General features: G+C 40.6%; 3 protein-coding genes across 7 annotated transcripts; 2 read left to right on the plus strand and 1 right to left on the minus strand.

Moving 5' to 3' along the window:
* Positions 1-1,796: 1,796 nt before the first annotated feature.
* Positions 1,797-7,132, plus strand: lsm14b (LSM family member 14B). 3 transcript variants are annotated; one of them, XM_069179350.1, is made up of 9 exons: positions 1,798-2,125; positions 2,505-2,668; positions 2,917-3,052; positions 3,537-3,581; positions 3,941-4,117; positions 4,718-4,801; positions 5,201-5,362; positions 5,488-5,638; positions 5,995-7,132. In XM_069179350.1, the coding sequence occupies exons 1-9, from the start codon at positions 2,005-2,007 to the stop codon at positions 6,158-6,160; spliced, it is 1,206 nt and encodes a 401-aa protein (XP_069035451.1). In that variant the 5' UTR covers positions 1,798-2,004; the 3' UTR covers positions 6,161-7,132. The 3 variants fall into 3 exon arrangements, with proteins under 3 accessions (XP_069035452.1, XP_069035451.1, XP_006639624.1); XM_069179351.1 differs by lacking the exon at positions 5,201-5,362 and having other exon boundaries at positions 1,797-2,125; XM_006639561.3 differs by lacking the exon at positions 3,537-3,581 and having other exon boundaries at positions 1,799-2,125.
* A 1,116-nt stretch (positions 7,133-8,248) lies between these two features.
* LOC102699169 (proteasome 20S subunit alpha 7) lies at positions 8,249-12,417 on the minus strand. The gene is made up of 7 exons (XM_006639509.3): positions 12,187-12,417; positions 10,717-10,843; positions 9,906-10,030; positions 9,301-9,423; positions 9,028-9,147; positions 8,750-8,812; positions 8,249-8,433 (listed from the first exon to the last, which is right to left on the minus strand). Exons 1-7 carry the CDS (start codon positions 12,280-12,282, stop codon positions 8,347-8,349), a joined length of 741 nt encoding a protein of 246 aa, XP_006639572.1. The 5' UTR covers positions 12,283-12,417; the 3' UTR covers positions 8,249-8,346.
* A 122-nt stretch (positions 12,418-12,539) lies between these two features.
* Positions 12,540-26,111, plus strand: LOC102698978 (SS18L1 subunit of BAF chromatin remodeling complex). 3 transcript variants are annotated; one of them, XM_006639508.3, is made up of 11 exons: positions 12,540-12,930; positions 14,193-14,269; positions 15,041-15,125; positions 16,048-16,192; positions 16,551-16,751; positions 17,115-17,279; positions 20,459-20,560; positions 20,908-21,000; positions 21,744-21,863; positions 22,757-22,884; positions 23,209-26,111. In XM_006639508.3, the coding sequence occupies exons 1-11, from the start codon at positions 12,862-12,864 to the stop codon at positions 23,233-23,235; spliced, it is 1,212 nt and encodes a 403-aa protein (XP_006639571.1). In that variant the 5' UTR covers positions 12,540-12,861; the 3' UTR covers positions 23,236-26,111. The 3 variants fall into 3 exon arrangements, with proteins under 3 accessions (XP_006639571.1, XP_015220407.1, XP_015220406.1); XM_015364920.2 differs by lacking the exon at positions 12,540-12,930 and adding an exon at positions 13,384-13,712; XM_015364921.2 differs by lacking the exon at positions 20,459-20,560 and having other exon boundaries at positions 12,541-12,930.
* The last annotated feature ends 942 nt before the right edge of the window (positions 26,112-27,053 follow it).

Genomic DNA, 27,053 nt, shown 5'->3' on the forward strand with positions numbered 1-27,053 from the left:
AACACGCCTAGCATTGTCATCTGTCTTTTAACAGAGTTGACACCAGATTGGTGCCTTTTCACTAATAATTATCTTACACTTAGTGCTTTTCTGGACACTCAAAGTGCTTTGCAGGTAATGGGGACTCCCCTCCACCACCACCAATGTGCAGCATCCACCTGGATGATGTGATGGCAGCCATGGTGCACCAGTATACTCGCCACACACCAGCTATCAGTGGGGAGGAGAGCAGAGTAATGAAGCCAATTTACTGGGGATTATTAGGAGACAAATGAGAAATTTGGGCAGGGTTACACCCCAACCTGTTTAAGAAATGCCCTGAGATTTATACTGACCACAGAGAGTCAGGACCTCAGTTTTACATCTCATCCAAAGGACAGTGCCTGTTTTACAGTATAGTCTCCCTGTCACTATACTGGGGCATTAGGACCCACATGGACCACAGGGTGAGTACCCCTGCTGTCCCCACTAACACCTCTTCCAGCAGCAACCTTAGTTTTTCCCAGGAGGTCTCCCATCCAGGTACTGACCAGGCTCACACCTGCTGAGCTTCAGTGGGTTGTCAGTTGTGAGTTGCAGAGTAATGTAGGTGCTGGCTATATAAAAAAAATTACATGGATGGAGGAGATGCAGATTCTTATTATACATGTATACTTACATAGTAAGTCATGTAGTAGTTACAGTGGAGTCACCAATACATAAAATGAGACTTATAAAATCTGAGCGGTTCTCTAAAACTCGTTCTCTATCTTTTTGTGCCATCGACCATCTCCCTAAATCTCCCTACATGCAGAGGAAAATGGTGTGAATACAATTTACTCAGTGAGACTGGGAGTGTTAATATGAATGTCTAAGACATTTTAATTGTATTGAAGAACTCCATTACACATTGAGGTTAAAAAAGGCTAGGAGTCAGTTTGATTTGTCTTAGGTGATAACATCTTACTATTTACCAAGGGATTTCATAAATCCTTTTCATAAGGAATCGGGAAATGTGTTTCAACTCCGTGTAGAGGCAGCTATAGATACCAGCTAGATCACCCTGCAACGCACAGCTGGCAAACCACAAGTTTGAGACTGGCCAATACCTGGATGGGAGACCTTCTGGGAAAGCTGGAAAAGGTGTTATTGGGACCAGTAGGGAGCACTCACACTGCATCCTGTGTGGGTGCTAATGCCTCAGTATAGCGTCGGGGACGCTAGACTGTAAAAGGGCGTCTTCCTTTGGATGAGATGTAAAACCAAGGTCCTAAATCTCTGTGGTCATTAAAAATCTCAGGGCGCTTCATGAAAAGAGTAGGCATATTAACCTGGTGTCCTGGCCAAAAATCCACCCAGCCTTTATCAAATCATTGCCTCTTGATAATCCCCATCTATGAATTGGCTTTATTACTGTGTTCTCTTCCATAGCTGATATGTGTCTGCCATCACTTTTGCTGGTGGTGGAGGGGAGTTCCCATTATCTGTAAAGCGTTTTGAGTGGAGTGCCCAGCAAAGAGCTATATAAATGTAAGGAAATATTTATTAGCTGTGTAACAGATCTTCACAACGCTTTGTGTAAAGAAGTAGCAGCTAGTTTCTGTCCTAAATGCAATTCCTCTTAACGCTGTCCTTGGATCTTTGCTCTACAGTTAATCGTTAAAAGGGCCAATAGCCAACATACCGCATTACGGCTCAAGTGCAAAGTTGGGGGTTACGACATTGAGCAAAACGCGAAACATTACTAGAGTCTTTACTTCTGTCTTCCAAACGGCAGGGGGCACCCTCTGTCTGTCTGTCTGTCTGACTGTCTGATTGATAGATTGTTTTCAGCCTCTTCTGCCGAATTCTCTATAAAACCGTGCGAGATGGGGCGGCGGATCACTCGGCTGAGTTTGATGTTTAAGATCGGTGTTCTTAACAAGTTAACATTGCTACAATTAAAGATCGAACGTAGGAGTGGAGGAAAAAAAAAATCTCCTTTGAAAATTACAAGTTGGTAAAGGAAGTACATATATACCGGCCATGAGTACCGGAACACCTTACCTTGGTAGCAAAATTGGCCTCATATCCAAGGCCCAGATCCGATATGAGGGTATTTTGTACACCATAGATACGGAGAACTCGACCGTGGCGTTAGCTAAAGGTGAGTACCAGTTGCTTTCCTTCTTCCAGTGGAAACTTACAAACCTTTTTATTCGTGTTTATTTATAGGAGATGTAACAGAGACGCTCTTAGGTGCCCGTGAAATGATTGTGTTTGAGAGGCGGGGTGTTTGTATCCTCGTTTGAGGTGGTGGCGCCAGTAACCAGTTACCTTTCGGTACCTTTGAATCTCTTTTAAGAGACTAGTTCGCAAGTTAAAGATTGTTTTACCGGCGTAAAAGCAAGAAAAAGTTCTGGTTCTTAAGAATGTTACTTCGGGATAGTCATTATTTTAGGAGTTAGGTGCTAGCCTGTTACCTGTGTGTAAGTAATGAAGTGGGAACCGACGGTCTTAATGCCATTTGTCCTTCCCTGGATTAGTGCGATCCTTCGGGACGGAGGGCCGCCCTACAGATAGACCAGTGCCTCCCAGGGACGAGATCTACGAGTACATCATCTTCAGGGGAAGTGATATTAAAGACATAACGGTGTGCGAGCCTCCGAAGCCTCTCCATGCCTTACCCCAGGACCCGGCGATTGTGCAAGTATGTGGGACGCGACTTGTTCGTGGCCGAAGTTTGTGCGCCTGATTCTGCTTATTGTTCGAATAACTGTACTGTTGGGTGTCATTAATATGCAATGGCTTTCAATAACATTGCACGTCAGACATCCAAAGTTTATACGAATAATGCAATTTTTGATGTGTTAATGCATTTTTAAGTGCTTTATTGAAAATGTTTTTTTATCATTTAGCATTTAATCTAAACGTATAGCTGTGTTCTTCATTTTGCAGTCGTCACTTAGTGGATCATCAGCCTCTTACCAGCACCAGGTTCCCTTCAGCCCCTACAGAAGTATGATGCCCACATACAGCCAGTTAGCAGCAAGCTCTTTGCTCAATCAGCAGTATGCAGCAGCACTGGGCTTGGGTGAGTGCCACTGAGTGTTGAGCTCTTAGTTTGAGGTAATGGTGACTGAATGGGTTTGCACAGTTCAGGACAATATGGCTTCATTTCTTTTGTAAGATATTACCTTTTGAGATGAAAGCTGACTGCATGAACCATTGCCATTTAAAGAAAAGTGTAATATTCTACAGGTTTATTATGTTACCTCTTGAAGTTTTGGGTGGAGGTGCATTTTTCTTAATCGTAAGAAGTCACAATGGAGGTCATCATTTGGAACGTGTTTGACTGCAAGTAGCAAATTGCCTAGGACACTTCACATCCTTCAAGAAATGGCTACATGGGGTTACTTTTCAACAATGGCTGGGCAGCATTCTGTTTCTTCAGTGATGAAATGGGATACTAAACTGACAATTTGAACTTTATACCCATTTAATTAAACCAGTGGGGTCAGTTCTCCATAACTGTAGCGTTTTAACTCATCCCTGCTGTGTTCCATTTCATCTTCCAGTGTGCAAGAGGGGAAGGGGAGCAGTGTCCAGGGTAAATGGACAAGGTGTGACACTGCTTGTACTAATATTCTTAATACACCTGAAGAAGGCTCCACAGCCGAAACATTGTATTCTTTCTTTTTCAGCATGGAATAAACCTATTACTTGTTCCTTTGCAGCCTATGCATGCTGATGCAGCTCCCCACCTGAACTACTAATAGTCTTAAGTCTTTCTAGACAAAGCCTAAGAGGTCTGGCTGTAGAAATGCCTTTTCGGTATTTAAGAGTAATTTTTTAAAACGTTATAATTTTAGTATCTGCAGGGAAAACTCTTGCTTGTGGGAACCTCAATGTTTGTAGCGTATTTACTCCAAATTATCTCCAACTCTGAATCTCTTGCCACTCCCAATGTGGTGTCTTGCAGGAACAGGGTTTCACAGCTTGCCAGTGAGGCGAGCCCCTACGGTAGAGCAAGCTGTACAGACTGTCCCACCAGACACCTCTGCATACAAAAAGCCCCCTCAAGCAGCACCGCAACAGGACAGAGATCTTCCACGACCCCCACAGCAAATGGGACAGGAGGTTCCCCAGGTCCAAAGAAGTAAGATCAGTGTTGGCAGGTGACCTGGAATACTCTGGTTGCTGGTTGTCTAGCAGTGGCCATTGGATGTCATGTCCTGCATTTGGAATGTTTAAAAGTAGTTCAGTACAGTTGTAGCTATATATGCATGGTGTATTGTAAACTAACTTGTGCACCAACATGGTTTCAAAACTACCTGATTAATTTTTATAGTCCTCCTTTGCAGTAAGAGTCTGCCCTTTTCTGTCAAATGGAAGTGGAGAGGCATATGCAAAGGGTTCAGGTGGTAGCCAGTGCTATCCTCAGTGACCTGGCAAGTTGTAACTTCTTAAAATGCACTTGGAATATGAAGCAGGGACAACTAAATCTAAAACCCGAGTGGAGAAGAAGCAGACACTGACATTAACCATTTTTATACAAACCAGTTTTCGTCTGAGAAATTCTAAGGCTCACTTTTTTTAATTAGTGGCTAGGTGCATTTTCCATGGGTTTCTAATACAGAGTGCATTCCTACTTTCTGTGCCAACTTAGCACTTTTCCTCCATACTTTCTATATAAAGTGTGTATATATAGAATATTTGAATTCCTTTTTAAGTTAACAGATTGTCTCATCCCTTTAAGATGCTGTGGTACCTGAGCATGGTGTAATGCAAGAAACGGCGCAAAGCAATGATGTGAACAGAAGACCACAGAGACGAAGGCAAGGTAAAGATGAGAAGGCACGCTCATAAACCTTAGTAGTACAGTTGCATCTGGGAATACGGACATGGTTTCCAAGTGTGCGTTACTAGTGGACACTCCTACAGTCTTGAGTAAGTAGGAGTTGCATACACCTCAGATGGATGTGACTGGTTCAGGAGCAAGTTTCCTCTGGAAATGTTTCTTGTATATCTCTTGAAATATCAACAATCATACTCTTAAGTGTCAGTAGTTCAGACTTTTATTATTTTAACTGCTTGCATACACTATTAGTTAAATGTTTAGGATGTCGAGCAAAACGTTTTTGATTAGGCGATTCAAACAGTTTGGATTTTGAAGCTTGATACTGGTTAATAAGCCTTTTTTAACAATGCAGTTGATCATTGCATTGTTCTCCTTACACAGCAAACAGGAGGTCCAGAAACCGTGGCAAAGGACAAATTCTAGTGGGAAATTCAAAGCCCAGTACCCTCCAGTTCGATGCAGACTTTGATTTTGAAACAGCAAATGCTCAGTTCAACAAAGAAGATCTCGAGAAGGAAATGCAGAACAAGCTGAATATCAAAGGTCTGTCCTTTGAGATTCACTAAGGAATGTACACTGATATTAGGTGGCAAAATGTATTGGTCAGCATGAAGTTCTAATAGTACCCGCATATGTTTTTGAAAATACTTTCCTATGTTCTTCTGCAGATGTGAAGGGTGATCTGGAAGAAAAGGGGGATTCTGAAATTGATACTGGGAACATTGAGAACTCAGTGGAAGATGATCTCTTTGGGCCAAACTGCTACTATGACAAGACAAAGTGTTTCTTTGACAACATTTCTTCAGAACTAAAATCAAGGTGTGTGTATGTACAACACGTTACACGCTAAACTAGAACTGAAAAGTTATTGCAGCTTTATTTGTATGCAGCATAAATAACGGTGAATGGTGAAATGGAAAATAACTTCAAAAGACAATTGTTTCTTCCCGTGGGAAACCAATACCAACAATGTCTGGGATGTCTAGTGCACATTTCCAAACAAGTGAACCAGATGAAAAGTGTTTTGAGAGTGCATCCTTAAAGCTGTAGGCCAAGAACTATCCGAAGCTACTGTTTCTATGTAGCTATGTTAGTTTCTTATAGTGCCTTCCTCCTTGTAGCCATTTTGGCTTATGCAGACAAGGCCTGTAACTTCATAAATCTCCATGTTTCAGACGAACAACATGGGCCGAAGAGAGGAAGCTCAATGTGGAGACGTTTGGGGTTCCTGGCAGGTTTTTGAGGGGCCGTGGATTCAGAGGGGGCATCAGGGGCAGAAGAGGGAGAGGGGCGGCACAACGCATCCCTACCATGCAAAAAGTGGGCAGTGGGAGGCTGTGAACAGGACTTCAGTATTTCGGAATGCAGAACAGCACTGCGGTCCAAATCTTTTTTTTTTTTGTATTGGGATTTCTTCAAGTTCTACAAATCCCTCTGAACTAGTTTTAAAGTCTGTTGTCTGCTGGTCTTCAATCTTCAAAAGTGAGATTTTGTAAGATGCTATATTTTGTGGTCATGGGTGCAGGATTGAATAAATCCAAGCTCTTGTGACATGCTCCGATTAGACTGCCATGGTTAAGTATTCTTAATCCTTTTTAGGGGTTGGTTTGTAGACCCATGTTACTTGGTTTTGAAGATCTGGGTTCTGCTTAGACTACTGTTGCGGTTGGTGCCAAAGCTGATGCTTGATTCTCATAGGAAATTCTGGAGTCGTCCAATTTTAGAGTTTAGGTGTGAGTTTTCAAGTTTTGGAATTTTTTTCCATGCCACAATGTAATTAATAGGCTTTTAAGTGAGTTTAAAAACATGTATGTACCTTATAAAGTTTGTAAATCTCAACTACATATTTCCCCAATACCACATTTGAGAACATTTTAAAACCCAGATCTCTTCTTTTTGGTTTTGCTGCCCTTATACAATGACCACTTATGCCATATTCCTAGTTGATTATCAGCAATTTCTACTTGCTACTCATTTCCTAAGCAATTTTTCCAACTTTAAATATGAATTTAATCCTATGAAGCATTACCTGCACATTGACAATTGTTTATTTAAAACTTATTTTTCCTCAAGGTTGTAAATAGAAGTGTATGTAACAATTTAACCAAGCAATGGAACTTGTAGAAGATGGTTGAGATAACCCAAAATGTTGCCTAAAAAAAGTGGGTGTCTTCATTCTGAATTCATTTGAAAGGATGTTTGTGTTGTATAATTTTTTTTTTTTAGTTTGAAGGATTTTGAGAAGGTAACCAATTTTGTAAATGATGCAGGGAAATGTTTGATCCATTGCTGAATAAACATACATAAATTACATTTTGGGTATTTCATCATACTGTGCATTAATGTGGGCTGAATGTTTGCTGAACCTTTTGGTTTCCCTTGGTGTTTTTACTCAAAGAGTGTGATTGTCCTACTCCTGTGCCGACTTTCATTTCAAATAGCGAAGTTGATAAAACATCACATGTAAAACAGGCACGTCTCCATCAGTCCTGGCACTCTTATGCCTCAGTCTACCATGCGGATTTGTACCTTTTAGACACTGCAAGATGTGGGCCAAGTTAAGATAAAGTTCAAATTCAGTCCCTTTCTACGCTTTGCTCCCTTCTTAGATAATTTCCAGCTCTAACTGCCAGAGATTCCTCCCTGAGAATCCTGTTAATACCATATTTGAACTTATGAATATCTGTAAGGTGAATTCCGGGGATCATGTCATCTTTTCTGATCAGCTTAGGCTTGGACCAACCTACTGTAGGTAATGCTCCTTTAAATGAATAGACAAGTCTTGAACACAGCCTGTGCCCAGATGCATACTGTGCAGGTCCTCTAGTCATGTTTTGGATTTAGTTAGGTGCTGTTATTAACTTCCATTTAAGAAGCTTTCTTTTATGTGCTTTGAGTCTATACCCGTCATTGCACCCACATGGGGTCATTCCTGGAGTGGTTCAGTCATCCACATTTTTAACCCTTCTGACTGTGCATGTGCTGCTATGTAGGAAGTATCAGTAAAATGAAACTTCAGTTTAAGAAGGTAAGTTAGGTACATCTTGTGCATGTCCAGGATAAGTTAACCTAGATGTCTTGGCTAATGCTTCTCACAGAGGGACACTTAGTTGATGAATAACATTTGACAGTGGTGACCTAACCTGTTTTTCTCACAGGACTCATTTTCCAGAAATGGCCTGGCCTAGGCTTGCTTACTTTCCGAGATTGGCAATAGAGTAGGAATGCAGTAGTCTTAATTTTATGCACATAAATGATCCACAGTTTTATTTAATGTTAAAACTTGAAAAATAAATTGATTACTTAAATCACTGCAGAATCTGCTCTGTTGTATTGCCTTTTAATTAAACTGATCTGCCTCAACTGCTTATTTTATGAAAAAGTTGAAGGAGTTCCAATGCCCAGATAGCACAAATTTTACATTCCAAATCCATTTTGTACACATTTTATTGCAGGTTTGAAAAATCATTATTCATAAAACCATATTGTGGCTTTGACATTTTATAGAAAAATAAAAGGGTTCTGTCTTAGGTCTTCTTCTTTTGCTTTTCGGTTTCTTCTTTTTCTTTCTCTATTTCTGAGACGTACTTTTCTATTTCCTCTTGATCTAAAATCTGAGGAGAAAATATGCATTTAAGGTACGGATCCCAAAAAGCAAATCCAGTCTACATTACAATTACTGCTATGGAGAACTGTCAATTTGAATAGAACAACCTAGTAATCAGTCACCTGCCAAAAATAGTTCATGCTTCTGCATTTACAGCGAGACAATATTTTGCATCTGTCAAAGATGCAAGTTCTACTCACTCTTATTCAATACCAATAATTATTTGGGAAATGAACTGATTGTGCATACATTTAAGAGAAGTTACAAAGGGAGAGGTCATTTGTCATGTCTAAGTTGTGCAGCTTTTTATGGTGAATACAAACCTTCAGTGGTTCATCACGTCTCATAACAGCTAGTTCAATGTTCTTGCCTCCAGACTGGACAACCTGAAAACAGAGGTTTGTAAATGCAGTTTTTTTATACCAGTTTGTATTAGTGAATATAGTGGGGAAGTCTTTCTTATTGTGGTCAAATACCAAAATAAGTTGGAAAATAGATTATGTATCATATAACCAGAGTTGACTGAAATTTAAAATTTAACCTTTTCATATAAACAGCAGGAAATATCAACACAAAACTTTCAATAGTTTTTGACTCTTACCTCAAGAAGAGCTCGGATTACAAGTTTCACGGTTTCCTTATCTGATTCCATGTCTTCATCTTTGTAGTTCTTTTCTAAAAATTCCCTGACGGTCTTTGCAGCTCTTCCAATAGCATTTGCCTGGGAGAGGACAAGAGATAAATCCGGTTATAGTTTGTGGGGTGTCGAAACTAATCCTTTACAAGCCGTTGCCGTTACACCAATCTGCTGTTTCACTGGAAACTACTGTAGAAATATCTTTTTAGCATTTCCTGTAGTCTAAAGTAGGCTCACCTTCCATGCGTGGTATGTTCCTGATGGGTCAGTCTGGTAGAGCCTCGGTGTTCCGTCAAAGTCGAAACCCACAATGAGGGACGAAATCCCAAAAGGCCTGCGCCCATTGCTCTGAGTGTAACGCTGAGGAGAGAACATTTTACAGCTAATCGCATTGTCTTGTTTGATTCATCTGAGCAAGGAGATGTTCTGGGGCGTAGCTAGCACAGAAAAGTACAGTGCTTCTGCAGGGCTTTTATTTAGTCATCTTAGATCGTAACAGTGACATGTCTAGCTTTGTAACGTTACAAACCAGCTATTACAAGTCATACAACACCAGCTAACTTTTTTCTAATGTTTGACTAAATAATTGGAACTTGCAATACACGTATTATGAGTTTGTCTTTTTAAAGAAACCTGGCAGTTGAAGGGAATTATTACCTATGTTGACATTCTGATCCTGCTACCTAGGTCTTAAACATGGCCGTTTAGTTTAAGGCTGTTACACAAAGCTTTTTGGAGATATGAGGGGAGATTTTATGCGAGACCTTAAGAGCACAAAGAGAATCGGCTCATTAAATTTCTCAGTGAACCTTGAAGTGGGCAGTTACAGTGGGGAATCCTACCTGCTTGAGGCTGGAAATGTAGCGTGTGATGTACTCGACAGTGACAGGGTCCTCCACTGTCAGCCTATGGCTCTGACACTCCACCCGGGCCCTGTTTATAACAATCCTGGCGTCGGCTGTGAGCCCTGCAAAAAGATTGTGGTTCAGGGTTCTTAAAAAAAAATAAATCACATGCACACTGCTGTTAATTTAACTATAACTCCAAAGCTGCAATTTCCGATACAGTAAAAGCAATTTTGGAAAGCAATGCAGCAGCTGGTTTTCTAAAATCGTTTAAGTGGCCACCACAAGCTCCTGATCTGGATCTGACCAAGGTCAGATGGGGCTACCTGAAATCAGATTAAAACAGAAAGTAACAAACCTTGTTTTGAATGATTTACAGATCATCAATAACATCTTCACTTACAATCCACCACTGAAAACTTAATATATCAAGACACTCGGAAAACAAGAGTGGACCATCATGGGCATGTAGTTCGGATATATATTTCACATAGTACACAACCAGCCAGATTTAAAATGTGATATTAACATGCAGCAGAATATTTTACATCCTATAGTCATATAGTTTTTCTAAATGTGCATTATGCGTGTTACATGCCACACTGGGCAATATTCTGGGCAGTGTGGTTACTGTACTATGCATTCTCCTGACAGGAAGTATGAGCTCAGCATGTCACACAGGTATCAGCACCTCCAGTACTGTACTGCACCTGAACTGTGACTTCTCTAACACTCGCGTGCAAAATCTACCCACAGTTGCCAAACTTAAGGAAATGGCACAGTCTCTCCAGTCCAGGGAAAGTTTTACCTGCAAAGGCCATGAAAACATTGTCATCCAAGGCACAGATCTTCCGGACAGTCCTGTCGTCTTGCAGCTTGGCCATTGACTTCTTCTCCACTCCAAGCACAACGATGTTTTTACCTCTAACTCCGACCTGATGAAACAAATGCAGAAAGGGGTTCCTTTGAAATAAAACCAGAATGATGTTAAACTTTTTTGTGCGCATACTATGTTGGAATCCAAATTTTAAAAACATTCTAATGCAGTTAAAAGGCATAGTAGCCCAGCAGTTCTCATAGCTAGCCGATCCATAACTGGCTTCATAGCAGTCATGGCCTGGATGCGAGACTGCAGAAGAAACACTTTAATGCAAGCCTTATGCATGCCATGTATTTTTTAGAATGTTTCTATTTTGTTTAGCGAACATGTTATGCAAAAAAAACCAACAACATCCAGACCATGTCTGTACGCTAAGGAAAATCAATTTCTGGTTTGTAAAAGTCCTTTCCTGGGGTGTGCCATTGTCCAAGGGACATTGTTTCAGAGTTTCTAATTCATGTTTGATACTGGGCAGGGGCTCCTTGTGTGTGGAGTTTGCATGCTCTCCGCAGGGGTTTTTCCTCCCAATTTTCACATGCTGGCTAGATTAACCGGTGTCTCCACGCTGACGCTGTGAGCGCTTCACGGGAACTGTTCTTGTTGTGCCCAGCGTAGCTCCGACCAGCGCCATGTGTTATGCAGTGCTACAGTATGTTCTTGCCACGGGTTTCCTTAGCGTGAAAGCGCTATCGATGGATAAGTGAATCGTGCGCTTTAATTTTACAACCGCTGAAAAACTAACAGCACGGCATCCTAGATCTGTGACCTGTGACATTTACTTCGGTAGCCGTCGCCAAAGTCAACTCTTAGCTACGAAGCCAAAAGCAGGTTTTAAATTGAAGATCTCCATAAACATTACTCGAGCTATTTACAATTCCTGAACCCAATTCGAGTTTTTATGCAAGCTATACATGCCTGGTTGCGTCCTAGACAGGGTTCACTGTCATTCAAAGTTAAATATAAGTTCAAACGGCAAGTTTCCGAAGGGACGGAAATTGTCGTGGCAGAGACATCAAACCACCCACATGAACCAGTGATGGCGATATTTCATCTAAATACCTTGGGTACCCTTAACACAAGGCATGCCGCCTTAAGATAAAACCAGCGATACGGTCAAAGTGAAATAATGGGAATTTTAACAGAACAGACTTGGATCCCGCAAATCTAAAAAAAAAACGCACGTTTTGCCCTCTTTGGTAACACGCAGCTAGATACTATGTATTTAAAGACCTCTGGCTAACAAAGAAATCTTACTATTACAGCACAATATGCGTACTGTATGTGTATTCTGTATCGTATATGAATTCAAATGAAGAAATGGTTCAGACTTTGAACTGCATCTTCAACAAATGCAGTGGAAGTTGGAGTGGGTCATTCGCGAGTTTCTCGGTTACTCACTGCGGTGGATCCCTTCTTCACCGCCTCCTGAGCGTATTCCACCTGGAACAGGTGACCGTCCGGGGAAAAGACCGTGATGGCTCGGTCGTAACTCATTCTCTGAGGCTAAAATAACCGTCCCAAGGCAAAGAAAAAGAAACGCTCAGGCGTAGAAAGCAGAGTACTGAAACTGAAAGTAACGGCAAGCGCAAAACAGCCAAATCATGCCGCAGCGCCTCTTCCGGGAGCCGACGCTGCTGCCAGCCGACATACGCACGATTTATTGCGTGTGTAATGTATCCCACTGCTGGCGTCTACGCACAAGAATAGGCGTACACGGCGTTGTGAATCGGAGAACAGGCACACTCCAGCAGGAGCCCTCAGAATGGGGTTGTACCAAAAACTGACAGAGGTATGTCTACGCAACTTACTGGAGCGAAATCTCCGAAACATGCCAGAAGGAATCCCGATTTAGCCACGTTTCAGACCTGCACTAAAGATTATAACAATATTTTGCGTTCAAGACACCTTTCAAAATGAACTGCCCCTTGATTCTTGTGTCTTTTGGAATAGCCCAGGTTTTGCCGAACACCCCCTGTATATCTCACGACATGGGAACCCTTAGCTTGTAATAGGAGGTAGATAATAAAAATATTAGAATAAAAAGAAGCGTTTTTTATATATTAAAAAATAATAATGTCTGTTGCGTTCGCTTCGGCTCGCCCCAGAAGTAAAGGGGAGGTGACACAGCAAACTATACAAAAGGTAATAAAGCGTTTTTATATTTTGATGTCATTGCGATGGTTTTGAATGCTGGCTGACTACTGAGAAATGTGTTTCAATGGTGGGAAAGTAGTGTATATCAGGGACTGTGAAGATGGTCAACTAGTATAAGCTTAACAAAGCGAGGTGTATGGCCTTATTGGATTAATGGGGACTATGATGGATTTTTACAAATGTTTTGCTGTATTTGTTATTTTAAATGTTTATTTTTCTGCAGAATGCGTGTATCTGTATGGGGGAGGCAATTTCCCCACAATTAAAAGAACTAACCTGCATATTTCAAAATACAAAATTTGTGGTAAAATATTACTTGAACATTATATTATGTGATCTACAATAGACGTCTAGGAGGCGTTGTAATTCGGTGCATTTAAAATGAAACAGGTGCTAAATTAAAATGAATTTTGTTTCCAGGTGTTGCGTATAGGTGATTTGAATACAACGTATATTGATATATTCTGGGGACTGCGCACGATACCGTTGTATGTTGTTTTCGTGTAATATGAATCTGCTCGTCTTTTTAAAAAAAAGTCCAAATTCTGAATGCTTAAGTCAATCCGCGATAAAGAACGGAACTCTAGCGGTTTGTCAAGATGGTGAAATGAAGTGCCTGGCATGCAGTTGACGAGCAGGTAGCCTGCTACTGTGTTTGCTGCGCTGACTGATAATGGCAGGGGAGTCTTGGGACCAGACAGATTTGTTCAATAGCCTGTGAGGATGCAGAGCTTTGTTCCCGTTTCAGAGCTACTGTGACTGTTTTACAGGTGAGATTGCGATTCTTTTACATCGCGTTTACGACGCGAGAGGCTTCCGTCGGTTTGATTTACAGACCAGCGGCGGAGACTTGAGCCAAGTCGCGCTGCTGCGTTGCTGTCTTTCTCCGTTGAATGAGTGATGGCGAATGAAGGAGGCTATGTACTGTAGCTTAGATGAAGCAACCCCGTTTCTCGCCTTCGTGCACTGTTCTGAATGATCTCCTGCTGCCAACTCATGGAGCCTCGGAGAATCCACTGACCCAGATTCATTGTGCTCCTACTCCACAGTCCTGCAAGACTGATTTTTGACAGTACAATTATGTGGGTTTTGTGTGTGAGAGAAGTTTGTTCATTTCTCCACAAGCAAGACTTGAACAACATTATTCCAGCAGTCTGTACGTCCTATAGTGCTGCCCCCAATACCTTTAATACTAATTTTTAATTCATATATCTTAATATACAGTAAATGTTTTTTTTTCTTTCCCAAAGATGCTAGACGAAAACCATCACCTGATCCAGTGTATTATGGACTATCAGAGTAAAGGGAAAACTGCAGAATGCACTCAGTAAGTATGTTGTCTGGTCTGCAGAACAAAGATGTAAATCACAATATTAAACTGTACAACCGTTGTGTTCTTATCACATTTGCTTCGATTTACTTACCAAAGTAAATTATACTTGGTTAAACTTGGTTTGGTTTAAACATCAGAGAAGTATTTATATAAAACTGCTTGTTGTTTATGCTGTTCTGCACAGTTTATTATGTTTAACTTGGCAAAAACAACTGTGTGCACTTAATAAGATAAGATCACTTCATTAGCCATATACAATTTCTTGCATACCCCAGTTTGCTCTCCATGAGACACAGACACACAGACAGGGAGAGAAGCTTGGGGTCAGAGCGCAGGGTCAGCCATCGTACAGCACCCCTGGAGCAGTTGGGGTTAAGGGCCTTGCTCAGGGGTCCAACGGAGTAGAATTCCTCTGCCAGCCGCGGGATTTGAACCGGCAACCTTCCAGCCAATATTTATTTCCTGAAGCATATTAAATCCTTTCCTAGGTTTGCCCTTTATTCATATAAACATCGCTTTTTAAAAATCAATTACATCTGCACTGTAGATTTATACAAACATTATTTTTTGGATATATAAAATAGATTTATGTTCTTGTCAACTCTGAATATTTCAGTGATTGTTAAAGGACAGTTTCAAGTGTTGTCATAGGCAAAATGCCTGCTTGAGCTTTAATTCACATTTATTTCCTACCTTTGTTGACAAATATATTTTGTGTTGTTGTTTCTCATATGATAGTTTATGTACTGAACTTTCTTTTCACAGATACCAGCAAATACTGCACAGAAACCTGGTGTATCTTGCAACAATAGCGGACTCCAATCAGAACATGCAGTCATTGTTACCTGCAGTAAGTGCTCAGTGTGTTTTATGGCCTGCTGCTGGCCTTGCTTGGCTGTTATCTGAAAACCCAAAGCTTCTTGTCATGTGGGGTTACAAATGAGAGAAGTCCTTTTCGGCTCCTGTAGCCTTTTGCGTGTGGCTAATTGCTCTGAGGATTCTATCCAGGCAGAGTATCAGCTTCGACATCATGGCTGAGTAGCTTGTTCAATACTCCCGCAACTCTTTGTGTAAAACGTACTTCCCGTTTTCAGTTTTAAATGCAATCCAGGATAGTTTTCGTTTGTGTCCTCTGGTACAAATTTCAGTACTGTTTCCAAAGAAGCCCATTGGGTTCACTTTGTCATTGCCATTTAGGAGTTTGAATACTTGAATTGGGTTCCCTTGCATTTTTTTCTCATTTCGTGAGTGATATGTTTAGTTGTTTTATTCTGTCAGTATTGGAGGCTCCTTTAAGGCTGAGGATGTACAGTACCTGGTTGCTCTTCTGTGAACTGATTTTGCATAGTACTGTATCTCTTCTGCATAGCACCAGTAAGTCACTTGCCTTCTGTGTGGATTTGTTCTGGAACCCTGTATCCATTAAAATTTGAACAATTTGAAAATCTGGCCTTTTTACTAGTGTAGTGCAGCTGTTGTCTTGTATTTGTCATTGCCCCTTACAAGCAAGTTATCTGGAGTTGCCTTACGCACTCTTGAGGTCTGTTTAACAATGTTGAGAGCCTTTGACATCCCCTTGCTCATTGATAAACTATGAGAATGCTGCAGTCAGACAAGCGTTGTCACTTCTTCCAGCATCTATTAGATTGCGACCGAGCTATTTGGGAGGAGCTTGTGCCCTAAAGCGTCTTTTAAGGATTTCATAAAGATAGGTGCCCATTTTTTTCATTTTGCGCAATGCCTGATTTTTCTCAATAAATGTGTTTTTACAGCCGCCTACCCAAAACATGAACATGGGCCCAGGAGGGATCAGCCAAAGTGGGTCAAGCCAGTCGCTCCACTCCCAGAGCAATCTGAACGACAGCATGGCAACTGGTCTGCCACCCACCTCTCTTATGCAGAGCCAGATGAGCAATGGTGTGGCCTTTTCCTTTGCTTTTGAGATAGAGAAGTGAAGTAAAAGCTTAGTTCTGAGCATCTAGAAACACATTAGCTCCGTGAAGCTGGTCTCCCTAAGAACAGCACAATGAAACCCACCACATTTGTTTGTGCCATTGAGATCTTGTTCCTGAGATATAGTGCCTTCTTTTTTTGGGATGTGACATGTCTGAAGACTGAAAACGATCCTGTAACCATTGACATCCTTTTGGACCCATTCTTCTGAAAAACAATTAATTTTGATTAATTTAAGAGAAGAGAGGGCTTGTCTAGGTTGCAGACTATGAATGTGTTTTGAAGGACGACTTCTGAAGACTGCCCTTCTGTCTTGCCACAGGCCCAAGTCATGTGTCCATGCAACAGTCGGGACAGACGTCTCTCCCCACCACTTCCATGAGCATGCCAGTCAGCAGCCACGGTTCGGCCACAGGCTACAGCCACTCGGTGTCCTCTTCACAGGGCATGCAGATGCAAAGCCAGGGTCAGTCCATGGGCAGCTATGCTTCCCGAAGCAACCTCAACATGCAGTCTAACCAAGGTGAGGACAAGGTTCTCTAAATGGTTAGACAGGAGCCATGAGTCCTAAGAAGAACCTTGTTTCTCCTTTAAGTTGTTTTGTTACGCGATGATACTGACGTGGTTCATCAGCTTCATTCACACTGCTGTCATTCTGAATTCTAGTTCTCTGTTGCAAAGCCAGTTGTACCTACATTATACACTGTAATGTATTTACACTTATGTTACACGAACCCATGCAAAGTGTATTCACTCTGTTAATTAATAATTGTTCAGCAATGCATAGTCTGTATGCTGATAGAAGGCTACAGACTTTTACTGTTAAGTGTTCAAATGCCTTTTCTTTTTCCCCTTTAAACTGAAATTTCCCCCACCATGTTTTCAGTCACAATGATGCACCAACAAGCTGCCACATCCCATTACTCCCCAGCACAAGCCGGTAGCCAGCACTATCAGGGGCAGCAGTCCATAGGAATGTTGGGACAGGGTAACCAAGGCAACAGTATGATGGCCCAGAGACCCATGGGTTCATACCGACCTTCACAGCAAGGTAAGTTAAGGGCTCTTCTACTGGGCTTTAAGTGAAAAAAAGAAGGCCAAAAAAAAAGAAAATGGTTGGCCACAGAGCATTTCATGTTTTTGTTTCATGTACAAAATGCTTATTTACACAATAAATAGAATGGATTTTGGACAGTTTGTTCTATTTATTAATTAAATGGAAGAATTGTATGTGGTTAATGTGTACTGCTTAGCCTTTGAGGAGGGAGTTTACATCAAAAAACGAATTCTCGAATGCACAGACGGGTTTGGTTTGTGTTTTATGTATTTGTTGGTTTAGAAAAGATCAGTTTGAATATGTTTGTGTAAAAAGTCAAAACATTCTGGTGCATTGGAGTAACAGTGTTCATTTGGCAGCATAATGGTAAAAAAGATGTGTAAGATAAGTTTATAATGGATCTGTTTCAGTGAAACTTCAAATAACTGGTCAATACGTTTCTATATAGGAGTATGTTTGTGGTGTAGCTTTTAATCTGCTAACTATAACAGTGAAACTTTACATGTCCAAAATCACAAAGTGTGCATGTATTTTGAACACAGTAAGCCTTTATGTGATCCGTGTGTAGCTTTAAGAAGCAAGTTAAGATTTATTGTTGCTGTTACTTCTGGTCTTAGTCTCTGTAAATCATGGACTGGCTTTTGTCAGTGTTGATCTAAAAATAGTCTCTAATGTTCTCCAGCGTGTTTTACATGGATGTGGGTACAGCACACTCCCTGCATGACAGCACTGCTTGTTCCATTCATGTAAAAGAAATCTGTGGTACAGTATATCTGTAAGTGGAAACATTTATTCTGTATTGTTCTGTATTCCCCAGAACAGGCCTGAAATTAACCCTAAACTGCCCCTAAAAGTATTGTGCACAGCTTTCTTTTTGCCGCTTGTTCTGCTATTGACATGTATTACTCTTTATGAGCTATTTCGCATGTGTAGTAGATCATTGATTATTTCACACGCTGGGGGAGAGGTCCCTTGATTTTTAAAAACCGCAGGAAATTACTATTTTATTGTAACTTACAGTAGCTCTGCACATTTTTTTATGAATGCTTTAATTTGGGGTGTTGTGTACTGTTTTAAATCTTATAATGTTTGGAGTATACACCCACACAGACTCTGTATGTTTAAAGCATAGTACTGCAAAAATACAGTGCTGTCCAGTATGCTTAACCGTGTTTAATGCTTAGTATAATGCTTAACATGTTGTATAGTACATGATTAAGGAGAAGGAACATCTTGCTTGTACAAATTGTTTGAATGGAAAATTTTGGATGTAATCAATAATTACTGGAATTGCTTTAATTTCTCTATGACTTCATAGAGAACTTTAGCCCATTGTATATTTTCAATATTTTGCTTTTGAACATGACATTTTCACAGGGGTTTAGAGCTGTTGGGTGGCACAGTGGCGCAGAGGTTAGCATTACTGCCTCACAGCACTGGGGCCCTGGGTTCAGCTCTGGACTGGGGGGTGCTGTCTGTGTGGAGTTTATGTGTTCTACTCATGCTCGCGTGGGTTTTCTCCCACACTCTAAAGACATACTGGTAGGCTAATTCGGTTCTGGGAGAATTGGCCCTAGGTGTGAGTGTTTGCGTCTGCCTTGCGAAGGATTGGCGGCCCATTTGGAGTGTAATCTCCCCCATGCCAGTCGCCTGGGCTCCCCACTCTGAATGGATCAGAGGTGTTGGTGAGACTGTAACTCAAACATCATTTCAATACGTAAGGATTTGTATGTATTATATACTGGAGTGCTAATGTTCTGGGCACAACTTGAGTTTTGGTTAATTTTGCATTCAAGCAGTCTGTGGACACGTCTTTCGACTGACTCAAGCGGACGTTATATTGAAAGAAAAAGTTGTTTGGTAGTAGGTGTAGAGAGGCCAGCTGTCTGTCCATGACAGCAGCATCGTTGGGCTGGACAATGTTGTAGGTAAGTCCCTTTTCAGGCCATAAAGGCTCATGGGGAATGGGGGGCAAGGGACACTGGAGGTGGAGGTGATGTGGTCAGCATCACGCTCCGGCTGGCCCATTACCACCAGCAGGATTAACACCCAGTACTCATTTGGAAAGCAGGGTGAGTGGACCTGGGAGCCGTCTGGAAGGAATTGGAGCAAACTACAGTACATCTCTTGCCTCTACCAGGCATTGAACCCAGGACCTCCCAGTCAGGAGCTAGACACCCTTGCTGAACTACCACAGCTCCTGCGCAGTGTAGTGCTTACTGTACATTTGCCTTCTGTTGGGGCGAGACTCTTAAGTTGTCAGCTTATGGAGTTTTTTAGCAAAACCTGAGGAGGAGGTCAGGCCCACACCTGGCTCCCTTCCACACAGTTACATAGAAGAATCATGATTGTCATGCACCTCATGTACCTGCCTGTATCCCTCCTTCCAGCCCATCACTGTCCTTGTAGCAGCTCGCCAGCATGTCCTTCTTAAGAACAGAGGTGGGGTTGTCTTCTTCCTGATGGTCAGGAAAACAATTTTGACTACTTCTTCATTCCATCTTGATTAGGGCCTGATCCAATTATGGAACTGATTTTGTTGAGATATACTGTACAGGGTTTTCTATTTATCAGTGCTGTGTAAACATTGTGAAATTCAGGGCAAAATGGTACAGTGTATGAATTTTCTGCACATCCTTTTCTTAAGTAAAGCAGGATTTTTTTCACTGCTCATGTATTTAAAAAATGTCTAGTGAATGTGTTTTTTCATAATGTTTTTATAAAATAGCTTTAATTTTTTCTGTGCATTTTATAAAAACAAAATGATTTAAAAAAAAAAGTACTTCACATCACAGAAGGTTACAGGGTGTCTTCTGTTGAAGTTATATGAGCCAAAGGGCAAACATAACACAAACAGAATTAATACTACCCTCAGACTTTTGCCTGTTTCTCTATATTTACAATCCCCTTAACTGAAAGCTCTAAAGAGTATCACACGAGTTAATTTCACACCTGCTATGCTAACATGCATTATGGTCATTATTCAACTGTTTTTGTGATGAGTTTCAAAAAACTCCTCATTCCTCTAGGTGCCCTCAAGCAATCTGTCATTTGCCAGTACTGGAGTTGGGCTGCTTGTTCCTTCCCATTCACACCCCTTCCACCAGTCACCAGAGCTCGATTTTGGTCAAATCAAGTGATTAACCATTCCTAGTGTCACCTGTCTGTTGCAGGATCAGCCCCGCAGTACATGGGACAGGAGGAGTTCTACGGGGAGCAGTATGGACACAGTCAGAGCTCCAGCGAGCCCATTAACCAGCAATATTACCCCGATGGTAATAACACCTTCTCTCCTTCATCTCCAAAACCCCTTTCAGTTAGCACTATTCGTGTCATAGCACTTTAATTTTTCTATTTTTAACTATTCCTATTCTATATTCAAGGCCTTATATCCTTCTCTAGATTTTAAGTCCTCATGATAGACTTTCATCTAGCAATTTCCTGCATTGAATTCACAACCAATATCACTATTGCGTGGCTTTGATTCAGTGGTGTGCAGAAAATTCAGAACTGTTTTTTCTTGGTAAAAAAAAAACAAATCTGTAGGATCAATGTGTTATTTCATTTACTTCTGTCCTTGTTGGATGGAGGAGTGAGTGCTTGGGTATTGTTGTCTCTGCAGGCCATGGAGAATACTCCTACCAGCAGTCTTCATACAGTGAGCAGAGCTATGAGAGAAGCTTTGAGGAGTCCTCTCAGCACTACTATGAAGGAGGTATTCTGGGTTTAACTGTGTTGGGTTTCACTGGTTTCCTTATAGTTTGAACAACCTGTGACTTTACCATACCAAAAATATGATTAATATAAAAGTACAAAATATTTTCTTTATTTTCTTCTTTTTTTCCCTGTACACTCACCTTACTTTATACAAGAAACCTCGGACAGTATCTTAGTCTTTCAATTCAGTTCAAGTTTTATTATTCACTGGTGGAAATTCGTTTTATAGCAGAGTCCAACACAACAATACACGAGAACAGACAAACATCATCAGCAAAGAATTTGAGAATGTGATTACAGAGGGGACAAAAGACTCTCTGAGTCTGTTACCATTAAACCTGGGAGCACAAATGTGTCTTCTAGATGGGAGGAGTGTAAATTCACAGTGGAGGGGGTGAGCCATAATCTTCATAATGATCTTAGCCTCCTTTACAACCCTGTGTTTGTAGAGGGTATTTAGGTTGATCACCCTTAAATAACCCGAAGAAGGCTCCACAGCCGAAATGTCGTGTTTCTTTTCTTCTCTTTTCAGCATGGCATAAACCTTGTTCCTTTGCCCCCTTAAATAGTCCACTGAATCCTGCAAAGGCACATCCAGATGATTAAGTCTTTTGCTGGAGCCAGCTGGCATCCATGCTTTTCCCCTGCAGAATGCATTTCATTTTCCAGAGCGGTAGTAATATTTGCCAAGTAGTTTCAAGAACATTAATAAGTGCCCTTTTTCTTGGCCTGTGCCTGTAGGAAACTCGCAATACAGCCAGCAGCAAGCATCCTACCAACAGGGTTCCAGCCAACAGCAGCCTTTCAGCCAGCAGCAGTACCCTACCCAACAAAGTTATGCTGGACAGCAGCAGGGCTATGGTAAGAATAGAGGTCTGTGGGACTGACTGACAGAGTCTGTGAACCAAGCAAAGACAGTCAAGGCTACCAGGGAGACCTACACTGTTGCAAGGATGAACAAGAGGAACTGAAAGTTAGGACTGTGGAAAAGAATGTAGTTTAATAGCAGGCTTATTGGCGATCAGACAGACACAGGGTCAGTTTTATTGAGGGACCCTGGCAGAGAAGCAGCAGTTCTCATCTGATTTCTTTGAGTATTGCTAAGAGGTGTGAGATTGATAGAGGAGCCTCTAAGATCTGATATCAGAAGATTAGCAAGGATGGCCCCGGGCCACTACTAGGATGAGAGGCCTATTTAGAGACATCTTTAAATATGTGGACCCTTAATTCTATTGGCAAAGTACAATAACATTTCTAAACCCAGTCTGCTGTGCAGGTGAGGGTAGTGAGGTTTAATGGCTGCTGTGCGTCTACCATCTGGTAGATAAAATGGGTCCCCTCCTGGATCTGAAGTGCTTTGTGTTTCTTTGAGATTAAAAGTGCTGTGCAAATGCAAGCAAATATTATTCTTCAATGGGTGGCATGGCGGCGCAGTGGTTAGCATTGGTGCCTTGCAGAGCTGGGGCCCAGGGTTCAATTCTGAACCTGGGGTGCTGTCTATGTAGAGTGTGCGTGGATTTCCTCTGGGTACTCTGCTTTCCTCCCACAGTCCAAAAACATACTGGTTATATGACTTCTGGGAAAATTGCTCCTAGTGTGTGTGTGTGTGTCTGCGGATGGACTGGAGTGTACCCTGCTTGTGCCCGTTGTTTGCTGGGATTGGCTCCTGCTCCCCTCTGACCTTGAATTAGAAGAAGAGGTTAGAAAATGGATGGATGGATTATTCTGTGCTATAGAGTATTTTCTTTTCTTAGGCCCGGCACAAGGAGCCTCCACCCAGTACTCTAGCTACCAGCAGGGGCAGGGGCAGCAGTACAGCTCCTATCGCCCCTCGCAGTCTGGCCCTGCTGCACAAACACAGCGACCTTATGGATATGAGCAGGTGTGTGACTCTGGCCTTGTCTCTTCACAGGAGACGCATTCGTGTTTCAAATGCATGTTGTGTGCTTTCTTAAAACCGATAAATATAGGATTAGACCTGAAAGATTTATTTTTAATTTCCACTTAGTCCCAAGAATGAATTCAGAACTAATAGAATGCTAAAAAGTTCTGTACACTATGATTGAGACCAGTTTACTATAATGAAACAGACAGCAGACTGTTAACGATTGGTAGATTTCTGTTTCTGTTTTTGGAGTATTCTTCTGGGATTCATGAACCATTTGCACTGCTGTAATCATTTTAAATATTTTATTTTGTGTAACAGGGCCAGTATGGGAACTACCAGCAATAAGGTAAAAGCTCTTCAGCAGATTTCCTACGCAGTCAACAAGAAAACATTTTCCTTTGTTCTGTATTTTGTGATGATCTGTTGGTGTATAGTAACCTAACAGATCTGAGACCTTTCAATCTCTGTTTCTTGTGTGTTGTTTTACTCAGTGCAGCTGTATGGGTTTGGGAAAGTTTTTTTTTTTAGAAGAATTGTTGCTGCTCATAGTACCTGTCAAGTGAAAACAATTGTGTATTTGTTTTAATTTTGTTTTTAAGATTGTAAATGAAACATTGTGCAAGTCTGGACAAAAAGGCTTATTGTCAACATCAAAGGACGTATTTCAAAGACAACTCAAACCATTTTTTTCAGTACTGTCTACATGCTCTGTCTCAAATACAGATTATGTATGATGCAGAAGAAGGGGATAATGGCCCATTTTAGTTGTCGGTAGGAACAGCAGTGGTATTATATATATATTTAATTTCTGGAAGTGCGTCTTATTTGAATCTCTTTATTTATCAGGTTTTGTTAAACTGAGTGTCACTTTAGCATTTGTGTAGATATGGTGTACTGTTACAGCCAAGGTTACAAGTCATACTCTAGAACTCATTTCTCATTCATGGGCAAAAGGTCAGGCATCACCTCTCCCTGAACGGTGTGATTTAGGGTTCTGCAGCCACCTCACCTCGGGTTTTATATTATTGCCATTACTTCTTTCTTCCATTTTAAAGTTGTATGTGCTTCCCCAAACAGACAAAGGTACTAGATTGCACTGCATGGTGGGATTTGACAGTTACAGTATATCTACATTTCTTCAGCTCTATATTTGGCCCACTCATAAAAGCATGTGTATACTCTGTACCAATTCACTAAAGAATCAGGCACTTAGAAGAAATGAATGTTTCACTGGTTTGTGTTATGATAGAGATGCATACTTTTAAACATGGTTTTCATATTTTTAGTTGCGGCACAGGTTTATCGCTGAAGTAATTCTCTGCATGAAAAGAAATGAAGGACTAGAAATGGGAGATTAGATTTTTTTCTTGTTTTCCAAGTTTTGTGAATGTAATTTATTTATTACATCTTGAAAATGTTGACAATTACAGTAGAGCAGGGATCTCCAAACCAGGTTTTGGAGAGCCTCAGTCCAGGTAGTTTTAGAAATCGCCTGAAATCACTAATTTTCAAAGATATGTTTACACATAACCGGCTTAATCCGTCACAATTCATTTGCCTTGAATTTCTGGAAATTGATGAATTGAGGGTAACATACTGTATAAAACATTTTGGATTGTTGATGGGAGATATTTATTTTAGTATGTATTTATATTTATGTATGTATTTGCTGTTTTTTAATGCTGTAATGAGCCAATTCATTGAGCACTGTTTTTGTATAACACTATTGTTTACCCTCTTTTTTTAATCTGTACAATTACAAAACAATAACCTGAACTCTATAGGAGACACAAAGTGTTGCAGAAATGTGTAATGTAATTGAGACAGCCTGCTGGTTATTGTACTAGTGACACTGTACTACTCGCATCAGATAAATAATCATTTAGACTGAGAAATCTACAAGACCCCTGGGACAAAACTGAACTGAGGATATATTGATTAGGACCATACAAGTGAAAGTGTTTCATCTGTACATAAAGCACTGGTATAATAGGATATTAGGATTACAAATTGTTCCAAGTCCTGGTCTTTGTGTTAAGTGTCAATAATCAAATCATTAAACTAACAAACAGGTTTAATTACATTTTGTATCCTTAAATAGCACAGTACTAGTTTAATGATGAGTTAAATGAAATAACCGAGAGCCCAGATGGGAATGGCACTGGAGAAATCTCAGCCAGGATTGGAATGCCCTGAGCTGCTGTGGTGTGCGGAATCTGGCATGATGGAATGTGATGTCCTTGTCTGCCAGAAAATAATGACTTCTGGGAGCTTTTCCTATAGCCTTCTGACTCGTCATTCATGGTAGTCCAAATCGTAGCGTACGGGATATTCCTGGAGTTTTTCATCCTGTTTTGCAGTGGGTAACTGCCCCAAGGTGAAAGTGGAAGAGAATCATTTTTTGGTGTGTATAGTATCCGTTAGACTCATAGTGCTTATCTACATGTGTAGGCGTATAATGTTTATGGTTACAGAAATGTTGCCTTGATATGATTTTTTTTTTAAGCAAAGGACTTTCTTTGGAAAATGGGTGTGAGGATGATATGAGATTGCCTTTTGCATGGGTATCTCTTTGCCCATTCTACCAGACAGCTCTGTAAAGAGTGAGATGTTGTAGTGCCAGATTTATTCATATAATTGAGTCTTTTGTATTGTGTTAGAAGTCAAAAGACATGTTAAAGGTTCCACAAACACATTTGCCTTATTATTTTTATTTCATGGCAAAATAATGTACAGCACAGATTTTTTTTGTTATTTATAAATATCAAAGTAGCAAAACAACAGTATGCCATATACTGATTTATTAAAAAAGATATAATAATAAAAGTATGGGTGCTGCAATTTTACCAGTACAAACAACAGCACAGTTCATCCCCATTTTGATGCTGCTTAGAGTCTCCTTCACATTGTTGTGTTTGGCTGTCAGACAGCTGTATTATTTCACACTGTTCCATGACAATCGTAGGGTTCTCTATATCACAACATGGTGTGTTCTAAAGTTAATTTAGATTCTGAAAACTTAAAAGGTTTGTCTTCTGTTCAAATGTTGTTTATAATGTAAAGAAGTCATTGTAATCCATTTGTTGAGAGGGCTTTGGTATGATCATTGACCAAATATGAATGTTTTATCTACAAGTATACTGTACTGCATTGCCTGTTAGTACTTTTTCTCTTTTTGTTACTGTTTATTATGAAAAAATAAAAAATAAACATTCACCTTCTTTATTGCTTTGTGGTCAATGCGCATCCAAGTTGCACCGGAGTGGGGGATCTGTATCGGTGAGTGATCTGCAAAGGTAAAAGCAGAGGATAATTCTGCATTGAAAATGGAAAATAAAAGGGTTAAAATACCCAATGCTTCTGCTGTGGATCCTTCCTCGGGTGTGTGTAAGGGGGAGGTTGGGACCAGGGTTTCCAAAGTCACAGTGGGAAGGCGTCATAGCCAAGGTCTGAATTAATTTTCTGAAATGTTTTCTTACTGTTTTGACACCTGATCCTATTCTTAACATCTTAACATCACTTTGTTATACATGGCAAGTAAAAACTCTCTTCAGTAAGTTTAAGTGTTGCACAAATAAATAAGCACATTGGAGTCTACTCATTGTTAAGAAGAAAAGGTCCAGATTTAATTCATTCATATACATGTTTTCCGCACATAACCATTAGGTTTATTTTTACTTATTCCCTTAACTGCCATTCCCCTTAGTCCTACACCTTTTTGAGGTGTTTGGTTTGTTTTATAGCTTAAAAATGTAAAATTGCCGGTTTAATCAAATTTTAAATTGCTGACCAAAATGTCCATTAATTTGCTAGAGTGTTTCAAAATGGCTGTATTCTCACTTTCACTGTTTTAAATTGATGGGTTTCACGTAGTAATGTAGTTATTTAATTAAGACAGCTGATGTTATATATATATAAGATTCTTAAAAATGGTTGGTGTTGTGGTGGATCACATTGTGATAATACTGCAAGATGCAGCCCCTTACTCAATATACAGTACAGTAGCTATAGGAAGACAATAGAAGATGAAGACTAACACTGGTATTTTCCATGATACAACTCAAACAGCAGAAAACGTGGTTAAACCGTGGTAGACCACATCTAAGAAAGGGACCAACAAATAAGGATCAAGAACTGTTAAATATTGAGGCATTTGAACTAGG

This window comes from Lepisosteus oculatus, chromosome 16, assembly GCF_040954835.1.
Source record: "Lepisosteus oculatus isolate fLepOcu1 chromosome 16, fLepOcu1.hap2, whole genome shotgun sequence".
Taxonomy (NCBI): domain Eukaryota; kingdom Metazoa; phylum Chordata; class Actinopteri; order Semionotiformes; family Lepisosteidae; genus Lepisosteus; species Lepisosteus oculatus.

Excerpts from the sequence above, each read along its gene's own strand:
- LOC102699169 (XM_006639509.3), bottom strand. The coding sequence starts at position 12,282 with ATGAGTTACGACCGAGCCATCACGGTCTTTTCCCCGGACGGTCACCTG. Across the intron at positions 10,844-12,186 it reads TGAAGAAGGGATCCACCGCA|GTCGGAGTTAGAGGTAAAAA; the intron begins GTGAGTAACCGA and ends TTGTTTCATCAG. Across the intron at positions 9,148-9,300 it reads GAACATACCACGCATGGAAG|GCAAATGCTATTGGAAGAGC; the intron begins GTGAGCCTACTT and ends GTCCTCTCCCAG.
- LOC102698978 (XM_006639508.3), top strand. The coding sequence starts at position 12,862 with ATGTCTGTTGCGTTCGCTTCGGCTCGCCCCAGAAGTAAAGGGGAGGTG. Across the intron at positions 16,752-17,114 it reads CAACATGCAGTCTAACCAAG|TCACAATGATGCACCAACAA; the intron begins GTGAGGACAAGG and ends CCATGTTTTCAG. Across the intron at positions 21,001-21,743 it reads TCAGCACTACTATGAAGGAG|GAAACTCGCAATACAGCCAG; the intron begins GTATTCTGGGTT and ends CTGTGCCTGTAG.
- lsm14b (XM_069179350.1), top strand. The coding sequence starts at position 2,005 with ATGAGTACCGGAACACCTTACCTTGGTAGCAAAATTGGCCTCATATCC. Across the intron at positions 2,669-2,916 it reads AGGACCCGGCGATTGTGCAA|TCGTCACTTAGTGGATCATC; the intron begins GTATGTGGGACG and ends TTCATTTTGCAG. Across the intron at positions 5,363-5,487 it reads GAACAAGCTGAATATCAAAG|ATGTGAAGGGTGATCTGGAA; the intron begins GTCTGTCCTTTG and ends GTTCTTCTGCAG.